At 37.5% G+C, this 11,928-nt stretch overlaps 2 protein-coding genes across 3 annotated transcripts in view; one reads left to right on the top strand and one right to left on the bottom strand.

Annotated features, from left to right (window-relative positions):
- brwd3 (bromodomain and WD repeat domain containing 3) overlaps positions 1–593 on the bottom strand; it is a 15,793-nt gene extending 15,200 nt beyond the window's left edge. Inside the window, 3 exon segments of the mRNA XM_087173550.1 lie at positions 44–109; positions 212–270; positions 440–593. Coding sequence (XP_087029676.1) covers positions 44–109; positions 212–270; positions 440–473 — 159 coding nt within the window. The 5' untranslated portion in view covers positions 474–593.
- A 4,061-nt stretch (positions 594–4,654) lies between these two features.
- The window catches only part of npas2 (neuronal PAS domain protein 2), a 43,847-nt gene continuing 36,573 nt past the window's right edge, over positions 4,655–11,928 (top strand). The window contains exon 1 of one of the 2 annotated variants that reach the window (XM_023404720.2): positions 4,655–4,702. The gene's annotated coding sequence lies outside the window, so the exon portion shown is untranslated. The other variant, XM_023404719.2, reaches the window with a different exon arrangement.

The raw sequence follows: 11,928 nt of genomic DNA, 5'->3' as shown, positions 1-11,928 counted from the left end.
GCTCCCAAAAGTGGCCAGATAGGAAGTATTACGGAAACCAGACATGAGAATAAAGATAGAAAGGTGCAGCTGAACCTACCTCGTACTCCTCCAGCTCCTCAACCAGAATCTAACAGAGAGATACAGTTAGCGTTAGCCGCTAGCACCAGCTGCTTATTTAGACATTTTAAGACCGACATGAGTTAATATTTCGCTTATTGAATACTGTTACCTGTGCTGCTTTTTTACAAGGCCCAGACTGCAGAAATCTGGCAATGAGGTAATACAGTTCTGAAAAGAAAGAGAAGCGTATTAGCTTGGTATTAACTACTGTTGAGCCAAGCTAACGTTAGCTAGCTACGGGATGCACTCGGTTACTTAGCTCGCTAGCTGACACACAACTGCAAACTGTGTAAATACAAATGTTTTCTCGCGTATCAAAGGTAACCTCAGCACTCACCAGCTTCAGTCTGTGAACACTGTTCTCTTGCCATCACTTGATAAGACAGGCGTCATTAAGATAAATTGATATTTTAGCTTGCGCGTTAGCCGCCGGCTAGCTAACACTAGCTAGGTATGTGTAGCTAAAACAGGCTATTCAATGGCCTCCTCCTTTCTCAAGTTGTTCCAGACCACCTGGTGCTTTGTGCTAGCGCCCTCCAGTGAAGCAGTGCATTACTGAACGGATTGTTTTCTTTGTCGAAAATTAATATATACGATACATATTTCCATAGATAAACTGTGCCGCTAACAGTTTTCAGACAGAAATTAGGTGTCATTTTTAGGATAAATAACTACATTTCACTGCTTTTGTTTTCGGGAAATTCAAGAGCTAAAAAGCTGAAATAAGTTTCAATATTTATCAAAAAAATGTATTTGTTTTGTAGGTAGCCAGTGTCAACTTGTGAATGAAAAAACATGCATTTAAACATGAACGCCAAAGATAACAACATGGAATTGATGGGCAAATGGGAAATCTTATTTACATGTTGGACACATGGATAGTTAACAAAAAGCTTGTCTATCAGTCCATTGTCAAAAAAAAAGAAAGAAAACAATAACAAAAAAGACTGCATTCCTGTTTGAAACTAGGGCGTTATTTGGAGGCTGTCGCTCTGGGGATAGCATCTGGGTTTAATTTTGGAAGAGGCCTCCTCGACCTTATTGGTAACAAAGAAAAGGTGCAGGTTATATTGTGAAGTGGTAAATCATACATCTCCAAGCTTAGTAGCAGAAACCAGATCACCACTGCAAAATTTCCAGTGGTTTAATCTATTAGAATTGGACTTCATGATTCATATGGGGAATTGAACAGCATGGATCTTCTATATATTGGATCTTGCCACATCATTCTAATAAAGTGTTACAGAAAACTCATGAGGAGCATTTGTAGTCTTTAGTCTTGTTTTACTACTGGATGGATATTTATTCATACAGTTTGAGAAAACGCTGACATGCTTGCTTTATAATCTACAAATGTTATGTTTGCACATTGTCGAGGTAGAAATTTCAGTATATTCAAATATAGGTCACACATAATAGCCATACTTGTAAACTTAAATGGAACATTCTTTATAATAGTAGTATATAATTCATTAAAAATCACAAAATAACATAAGTTCATTTACCACTTCTGAATGTGTGATACTACACTGATGTTGAACCCTGCATACTGCAAAACCCATCAATTCCTTGAAAATCGCAACCTGGCAGAACAAGTAAAAACAACTGAAAAAGCTACTTTTTCACTGTTTTTTTCACAGACATTAATTTGCTTAAACATAAGTAGTCATGGAAATCTTGAGAACATGTCTCGACTAACAACCAAGGGGATGTCACTAGTGATTTGGAAAACTGAAAATAAATGTTCTATGATTCATGTTTTTTTTTGTACTTATCTGACACTGGCAAAAAGTGTGTGTGTGTGTGTGTGCGTGCGTGCGTGTGTGTGTGTGCGTATGTGTGTGTGTGATAAAGCTTCACATATCAGGAAATTATAGCTGTCATGTTCTGTCTGAAGAAGATAAATTGTGAGATATTGAGCACAAAGTGCAAATCCTAGCTTATATACATTTTTTTCTAAAATAGTTTTTGAATACCTATAACCTTGTGCGGCAATTGTGTCTCTGCAGAAACTCGAAGGTAAGTCATGGAGAGCATTTATCTGGTTAAATGGTACATTGGCTTCTCATATCACAAATGTTTTGTTGACTGAAGGCTGCAGACGTGTTAGTAGCCTCAATAGAAATTTCCTCATTTTTAGAGCTGTCCTCCCTTACCTGTTCTCACTGCTGATTGGAGCTACACACACCCACACAAAACTGTACTAGTATTCAGTCTCAACAGACTGCAAGACCTCTTTGTGCGATTCTTCTTTTTCAAGGACCCACAAATCTGAATTTTTTCAGGCTTTTTGGAGCATGAAAATGGAGGCAAAAACACCAGGTTTAGTCTTCTTAGACCTCCTGTACAAGTTTAAAATAGAGTCCCTGTGCTTGCCTGCATGCAATGAGAAGTTATGTGAGTAGCTCTTATGATATAGTGTAATAAAGCTGAGTCTGAGTGATGCAGAAGTGATCAGTGGCATCAACAATCCAGGCCGCTGCTAAAAGGATCAGACTAATTTCAGCTCACACAACACAACATGTTCTGTATCCTGTGCATGAATCAGTGTTAGCGAGGGAAAGGGAAAAATTGTTGTTTTCTCTTTTTAAAGGAAAATTATGTGCAACAGTTTGCTGACTCACAAGCCCTCACGCATATTCTATAATCTTTCATTAATTATTATAGTATGTAAGCAGTCAAAACGTGTTCACCTCTGACTATTGTAAAAGATTAAAATGTAATGGAGAAATTAAAGAAACAATGTGAGACATCTTATCTTTTCCAAATGATCAACATAATGTGTTCATCCTGAGAAATATGGGCTTTTTGAGGTGGGGGACTGTGGAACATTGGACTTTTGAATCAGTTCTGCTCTCTTACATGCTCTATAGTGACAACATGATCGGTGTCTATCTTGCACACAATATCCCAAGTACAGCAGAAAAAAACGTATTGTAATGATGTAGCTCATGAAAGCTGAAAGCTGGCACTTTTAGTGCACCCTGGAAAGTACCTGTACCTAAGTATTATATTTCAGTACTGTACCTTAAGTAAGTACTTTAAAATGTATATTCTATGCCAGTGTTGCAGGTAGTGGGAGATCCCTTCCAGGTCACAATAGGGTTTATAGTCACGCCTACTTCCTGGTTTTAATTGTTTGGGGAAGGCTATATATTAACCCTGATGCTGCTGCTCCCTCTCTCGCTGCTGCCTGGTGAGCCTGTAGAGTGCTGTCTCTGATCCATGTTTGCTCTGTTGGTTATTTTGTTAGTTTAGTTATTGTGTTTTGTCTAACTGTCTGTTTAGTTAGCTGTTTTACTTAGTTTTAGTGTTTGATACAGTGCTTTGCACTTAGCCTTTGGTTTATTAGGTGTTTTCTTTTAGTAGTTTCTTTGTACACTATTGGCCCTCCTGGCATTGATTGGTTATTTCCCCCAAGAATTTGCACCCCTGCTGTGATCTAATGCACGTTTTTCTGTCCCTGTGCGAATGCTGTAGGTGCAGCAGTGAATATAATATATTTAATAATAATAAATTTGTATTCTTGGGGGAAATCCTTGTCTCAGTCCATTTCTTTTTTCGTCATCCGTATCATTAAGGGATCTGTGGACTAACTGGTTTTACTGGGATATTAAAGGGGGTCAGTGGCACCTAATTTTTTTTCCACGGCCCAGCCACACCAGTTTATACTTCCACTCCATTTATAAAGGACATATTGTACTTCTTACTTCACTACATTTGTAACAACTTACTGGTTACCTTGCAGATAAAAAAAAATCTACATCAACATACAATGCATCACATATAAAATCTGATTGTTATAAATTAAACTATTCAACAGAAAGAAAGTAAATAAAATTAGATCCAATACATCAAGCTACAACACAAAAATGCTACTTGCATATGAATGCATTAGTATTAACAATCCAATAATATATATATGCACAAATATTATCCCTTGTACATTGTGTTGATAATACTTTTACGCAAGTATGATTATTACTGCAGGAATTTTAATTATGATGGAGTATTTTTCATTGCAGTTTAAGGATCTGAGCACTTTCCACCACTGGATTGCATCGAGTGACCTAAGGGTGGCGCTAGAGAGTGTGTTGGATTATGTTAAACCTGGGGTATTGATGCATCTCATCACATTTGACTTTACATTTTCGGAATTGATTTTATAAATCCAGGCCCATGTGCCAACTTGTGGTGATGGCCTATATCACGGCCTTTGAGAGTATGACTCACAGCATGGCATGAGTCACACAAATCACAACACATCAATGTAGCCTACTGCACATGTATGGAAACATGTCCAGTGCTTTAACCTACTGAGCTTTACATGGCCAGGTAAGGTTAGTATAAAGCACCTTTTTTTAAAGACAAATATTCGTCATTTATTATTCATGTGAAGGGTATTTTTAAGTATTATTTAAACCCACTTATAACACACACTCAAGCTCACATAACTTTATAGTCGTATATAGCTCGTGGGCGGGACTCTGACTCTGGACACACGCTGCCTGCACAGAACTCTTCAGTCAGCCTTCGTCAGTGACAGGGAACGGGAAGCGTCTTGATAATCGCTCGGTCAAATTAAGATGTAAGACGTGAGGTGTGTATGTGGGCTGGGCTGGATCAGGATCTCCCCCTCAACAGGCGGAATCCTATGCACACCGATAGCAGTCACACTGAGTCGGCAGTGCAGTTTCATCTCTGGGTAACTTTTTGGAATGTAGGACGTCGGGGGTATTTGCCGGTTAAAGCCCCTTTTCCCACATGTGTGCGTCTGGATTCGTCTAAACCGTATTCCACAGAATAAGGTAACTTTCCAGCTTTGTGTTATCCGATCTAACGGTTCAGTCCACAACGTTCGTTTCGTTACCTGTAACGGTTATTTGTAGCTTAACGTTAGCTAACATTAACAAACTCCTTATCGCGTATGAAAGGAACACAGTTTAATTAAAGTTGTTTCTATCCTACAGTCTTTACTCAGCTTAGTTTGCTTCACAATAAATAAAGCAGCTGTTCAAAAATAGACATGTTTCGTCAGTGGATGACATTCAGTTTGTCTCCCACTAACTAGCTAATGCAGGCTTTTACAGTTAGCCAATATCAAAATAATGTTTAAATGCCCGTTACCCACAGGTACATAATATTTTTTGGCAGGTTAAATTACATAAAACTTTATTTAGACAAGCACCACTGTAACGAACCACTGTGTGCCATTGAGTGTATTTTAAGAGGATGACATTTTCTCTGGTATTAATATTGTGTGAAGCTGTGTGGCAACTAATTGAAGCTGGACCCTATTAATGAAGCGTTGTTGGGCTGCGATGGAGCTTAGTATGTGTTGACATAGCTGCATGGAAACCAGCTGTTGGTTTGGGGTATATTCAGTCCAGGCACATTATTACATCTGAAAAATTAATACATATTGTATGATTTGAGGAGAGTTAAACATGACCTAAACCCTTAGGCCTATATGGCCTAAATGTGACAGGGTAATGCACAAGGTGCTCTGAGATTTAAAGAGAAAAAAATGCTACTTAGGCCTCTCCAAATTAGTTGAATTAAAATCAGGTTTTATACACATATTAATGTCTGGCTGACTGTTGCCAAGTCAATGGGAGCTGTGCTGCTTTGTTCAAGGACCTGAAGCCAAAACAAATGGCTGTTGTTGAAAAGAGTTTTGGAAGTCAAGTCAGTGTCCAAATGATTATCCTGTGTCTCCATCTACATATACTCATGTTGAGGCTTGAGCCATTTTGCTTGCTTGCTGTGTCAGTGCCGAGGTTGGCCCAGCAGACATGAATAGTGATGAGGATGTGTGCTGACAGCTGAGTGGGACAGGAAGGGCTGTTCCATGACTGACTGAACTTGGGTGTTCAGCACCATATGCTCCTTTTTATATCATGCTGCTAAACATTTGGGCCAGCCTCATGACTCATGTTATCTTCTTCTCCTTTCAGCTAATTTTTTGTCCTGTCTCTACAGTAAATCTAATAATCTGCATTTATATCATGGGCTAGATAAATTGGTTTAATCGATTTTGGTATAAAGTCTACCCCCATGAAACAGATGTCAGAGGTCAATCATGTTCCTTATCCTTTCTGTACTGTGACTCCCCCCTATTGACAGCTACCTCACTCACTGTGTGGACACCTTTTTACGCCACTTGCCACCATCTTGGCAATAAACCAAATTTACTGAACTGTAGACATTACCAATCTTTTAACAATTATGTTGCAGTTTTTGTGAATAGCTACAACAACCATGTGACATAATCACGAATTCAATCAACCAATCAGCCCACAGTCCAGTCCAGTCCAGTCCAGAAGTCCAGAGTTTTTCAAGTAGTCCTACTGTCAGTGTCATATGTCATCCCATCACAATTATTAAATTTGTTTAGTTGAGGGAGCAGGCACCTGCGTCAGTGGTGCACTGTCTATGCAGTCGCTGTTGGTATTTTATGTTAACCTAGAAACTCAGAAGAATAGTTTGTGGGTATCAGGTTGTAAAGTTTACCCGTTTATAGTGTGGTGCACCTAATACATATATTGTGATGACACAGAGAATGTGAAAAACCCAAGGCATTGTTCTGGTGCCACTCAGCAATCCTGGCAGTTAATGTGAAACATTGTAAGTCATATGAAGAAACTTTCTGACTCACAATTTTGAGTTTGTCATTAGATGTATCTCATATTTTTTATAACTATGACTTCACATAATGATGACTAATACATCATTACTACTTGTTGACTTGTCACTATTCTGAAAATCTTTCTCACTCAATAGTATCACAATCCTCTTTACAATTTCTGATTTTCTCCCTTTTATTCCTTGTTCTTTGTGGCATTTACTTTCTTCATGTTTTTTAATTTTACTCTACTCCACTGCAGATTTAAATGCAAAGAATATCAGTTTACAGCATTATATTTCACCTTTAAGAGTAAATTGAGCAAGAGGCCTTATGGGGATTTCTTTTTTTGGGACACAACTGTGATCATTGGTATTCTTTTTTTTGGCTTAAACAGTGCTGTGTCTGGGTTTTTGTATGTTTTTGCTGAAACTATGCTGTGGTGAAGGTTAGTTAACTGATGACACACAGCTCCGTCTCTGATGTTACAGAGCATGTTGTGGGGAAAGTAGGTTAGTGGGCCATGTCCTGCAAGCTTAAACTGAATGCTAGTCTGAATATTGCTAGAGCTGCTTAGTGTGACTGGGCATGCACAAATGGTGCAGGTCTGTGCAGCTGCAAAGGGATTATTTCTTCCCTCTGTCTCTTTAAGAAAACAGAGTGACGCTCCACATAGAATGAATGTTGAATGTTCAGCCCATGTTGATTCATCACAAACACACATGAAATGGAGTGAAATCTAACGTCACAGGTTGCAAATTACTAAACCCTGTCTACCTTAAGCATAAGTGGTCTCATCCCTTTGTGTGTGAGCAGCTCATTGTTGTCGTTAACATTGTGTCAGTATTCATATTGTACATATTCAAATTGACACCAGTGTTTTTTTTTTCTTTTAGAAACAAATCTTTGAGTTTGTTTCTCGAAAATGTTATAAATCTTTTGATTCATGGTGGAAGAATTAGTCTCATATATGGAAACTCTCATGTTTCTTGCTTTGTACTTGCTTCCTGTATGGCACCATATAACCTTTATGGTTGCTGCTGTTTTTCACACCTGGCTATGACAATAGTTACCCTTGGGAATAACAAACTTGATGTTGTGGCATATTCTCTTACATTGTTTTTTATTCCTTTGTTTAATTTAAAAAAAAAAATCACCTGTCTTTCATATGGCTCATTTTAAAATTGAAACTGTACAGAAAAATGCAGGCTTGAAAAAAAATGAAAACTTAAATATCCAGGTTTGTGCCGGAGAGATGAGTCGTCCCATATAGAAGAGATACCTGACCTAGACATTAGATGCATGCTTAGTTAGACAGAGCAACAGCAAAAACATTTTATAGTAGGTAATAAAATAGAAAAAGCTGAGAGAAATGAGAAACCGGCACTCTGACTATATTAAACAGGCATTTAAAGTATTTGTGATATTCATCAGAACCAGACTAGAGTTCAATGCTCCTTAACAGCCTTTAACAATAGTTCCTGATGTTTCAAGTGTTTTGTATGCCCTCTGTCCCACCCTTTGCATATACATTTAGTTGGCTATAGTAGGTGTTATGTTCTTCTGTGGAGAATATTTTGTTGATGCTTATTATTATTCACTCTAGAAAAAGAGACTGATAACTAACATATATTTTGCCTATATGTCCAAATCTGTTCAAATTGACAAAAAAAATGAATCATTGATGAAAGTGTAAACATGCATATTAGCATTATGAGACTTTCAGTTTCTGGTGAAGACAACATAATTAATGTCATGCCTAACATTACTCCTCACTTCCTAGACTTTATACATAACACATACAAACATTTCCTGAATGATTGTGGGAAAGTTATACAGTAGATATTGAAATTATAGCTTTTTTATTGGGTATCAGCTCACCCCCAAAAATGGGGGTTAATGTGAAATGTTAACCAAACATAATATGATAATATACTGTACATTATACACATCGGAGATTGAAATACAATGGAAAAAGTATTGCTACCTTCAATAAATTCATTATAAAAAGTATGCTATGGCAGGATTTTGTAATAGAAGTACAATAAAGTGAGTGTTCATAGTATCATTTTTGAGTTTAAACAAGATCAAATAAATGCAGAGCTGGCATAAAATTCTGTATTTATGTTCCAATAGCATATAGTCCAAAGCAGTCGTTTAGCTTTTAAAGTAAGAATTGCTTAACTATATATATAAATCAAAGAGCAATCTCCCGCAACCTTTTGGTGGTAGATGAGTGTTTACCTCCTTTATTGCTAGTGGGCTTATTCTTCTCCTGAAAGCAACAGTCTCCAGTCCTCTTCAAAGATGAATAAAAGACATTATGTACCTCTTGAAGAATTAAACACACAAAGAGAAAGCACATTGAGATACTTAGATGAGCTGTGTGGTGGGTTTCATGAGGGAGGAATGAGGAAGTTATATAGCCCTTGAATGATTTGCAATTTAGTACAAATATTATATTATCATTTCTATGTTTTACATATGAATTTGTGTTTGTATTTATAGATGTTCTGGCATACAAACAAAACCTATAAAATTATTGTAGATCAAATTACTGTTAATACATTATGTATTGTATTATATCCATCTGTATGGTAGAATGTGTTGAAAACCAAAGCATTTAGGCCACACTCGGTTCAGAAATGTTGATCAGCTTTGTTGATTCAAACCGGTATCTTCACTACAACTTACTGTGTCATCCTTACTATAGTGTGAGTATTTAGAATTGTCTGGATTATAGGCCTGAGATGCCTTGTCACATTTTTTTTGAATACTGAATAGGTGGTGAAGATCCATTAAGTTGATTTTTGCAGGAGCCTTTGAGGCCTTGAGAGAGGAAAGTTGTCTAAAGAGACACTATGAACAAATAGGGTGTGAAGGATGCACATCCAAAAGCTTTTTCACAGGTGCGGGATCAAAAAGGTTAAGCTAGAGACAAAAGTAAGAAAAAAGATCAGCACACTGTGGTAATGGCTCCTAGAAATTTGATAAAATGGCAACGTTTCGATCTGAGTGGATCTTTGTCAGGCCACACACGACTGATTGTGATCTCCATGGCTACAGGGCCTGACAAAGATCCTCTCAGATTGAAACGTTGCCATTTTATTGAATTTCTGGGGGCTATTACCATAGTGTGCTGATCTTTTTTCTTACTTTTGTCTAAAGAGACAACACGGACATTCTTATTTGCTCCATGCCATGATGCCTGCCTTTGAGAGATTGGCTACATTTGGCCAGTGGAACTATGTAACACATGACTCTTGAGACTATGACTGGTATTCATGTCACCCTCTTTAACCTTGTAACTATGACAGACAAAATGTTCAACTCTGGTTATATAACTGCCTCTACAGACGTCATCGTCCTTGCTGCTGATCTCTTGCTCCAAAGCACACAGTTATTGTCCTCAGTCGCTTCAGGCTCGGATCCACTGTGGCATGATTTAGACATTTAGCTGCTTTTATTATTATTTTTTTTAAGTTCCCTTTCTCCAGCTCACATCATGTGAATTTGATTCTTCCCCTTTTATTCATGGAATGAAATGAGTGGCATTACATGAAATAAACATCTGTGTGAAACCTTTTCAGAAGATGCTGCTGTAATAGACCAGGATATCCATTCAGCAAAATTTATGACTGTGACCTGAAATTAAGTGGCTTTTAAGGTAGTTCTCTTTATTCAAAGATGTGACTATCTCTTCAACACAAATAAGGTTCATTAAGTATCGAGTGAAATCTCATCATTCATCTTTTTTTTTTCTCCTGTCAGTGAGTCAACGCTTTTTTCTGGACACCCTCTCTGTTTAATATAGCTGATTCAAAGGCCTTGGGATTCAGCTTTTATTTTTCTTTCACAACAAAAGGTCACTGTCAAGAATCAGGTGTGTCGACACTTTCTGTTTCAGATGGGGAAAAAAAAGGTTTCACAATATGTGTGGGCCCAGCCCCTGTGTGTGACCTAGATGTGATTTAGATCTTTAGCTCAGGGTGTTGGCTGCATGTGCATTACACCACGGTTTGTTTTCGTGGAGTAAAATACACAACAGAGCAAAAGACCATAAACGGGCATGTCAGGTTTGATGCTGAAATGAAAAGAGCACTCCCAAAACAGATTCCTCAGTCCTTTTGATGTTGAGTAGGTCATCTGCAATCTGTGATGTCAAGAGGCAAGACCTGGTCATTATAGTACCATAGAAATGGGGAGTTCATATACCACAGTGATACTTGAGTTTTATTTTCAGGCTGAGTCCTGAAAACATGAAGAAGTGTCAGTTACTTACATTTAGCTGAAGACATACTGATACTACAACCTGCATTCTTTGGCATGTACAGTGTAGTGGATACGTTTTCTGTTTCCCTCAGGATTTCTGTGATTTATATTGCAGTACTTTAAATATTAATATGATATGTATCTTTTAAGAGCCCCCAAAAATGTGTGATACTTTTTGGAAATCTCCAGAGAAAATCTGTTCCTCTATCTACAGTGAGTTCTTTGACAGGGTCTTTGACAGAGCTGGAGGTGATTTAAAGGTTTGCTCAAGGGTGCTTCAGCAGGGTGAACGAATCATGAATCATTGTCACAGTGAAGCATGAGTTCTACACTCACTAGACAAATCTGCTTTGCTGTTGGTATGAGCTGTTATCCCGAATAATGTGTGCACATAATTCCACTCACAGAGATTGTCTTTTTAAACATCAGAATTAGCTGTATATCATTGTACTTTAATCAGGCATCAGTGTGTCAACACTCAGTGACTCTGAAAACTAGTGTGTGTGATTTTTTTTTTTTTCCAGATGACTAATGAACCAGTTTTTTATCATTAAAAATGTAGATGCTATCAACCCACTTTCTTAATATGACATCAATTGTGATTATGTGCACAATATTTTCTTTCTGTGAAAAGGTGAAAGAAAGATCATCTACAGCTGGATTTGTGTCCTGTAGTTAAATTTAAATGTAAATTACCAAAAAAAAAATATGAAGAATTAATGGTAGTTGTCATTTGTCACTTTATATGTCAAATGCTCTTTTATCTGGAAATGGAAAATGTCTACAGTTCTGTACTTTTGGTCTCTGTGGATGAAAAGTTAGACAGAATGGATATTTGGTCATAGTGCAATTCAGTATTCAGCTGTTTATTTACCTGTTCCCTAAAAGAGATGAAAGTTTTTCACTACAAGCTGAACTGCTATTAAGAA

The sequence above is a fragment of the Seriola lalandi genome, unplaced genomic scaffold (assembly GCF_002814215.2).
Source record: "Seriola lalandi dorsalis isolate HSWRI2012SDOR001 ecotype SW California unplaced genomic scaffold, Sedor1 jcf7180002054256, whole genome shotgun sequence".
Lineage (NCBI taxonomy): Eukaryota > Metazoa > Chordata > Actinopteri > Carangiformes > Carangidae > Seriola > Seriola lalandi.
Note: the sequence above shows the minus strand (reverse complement) of the source record. Positions and strands in the feature narration are given on the sequence as shown.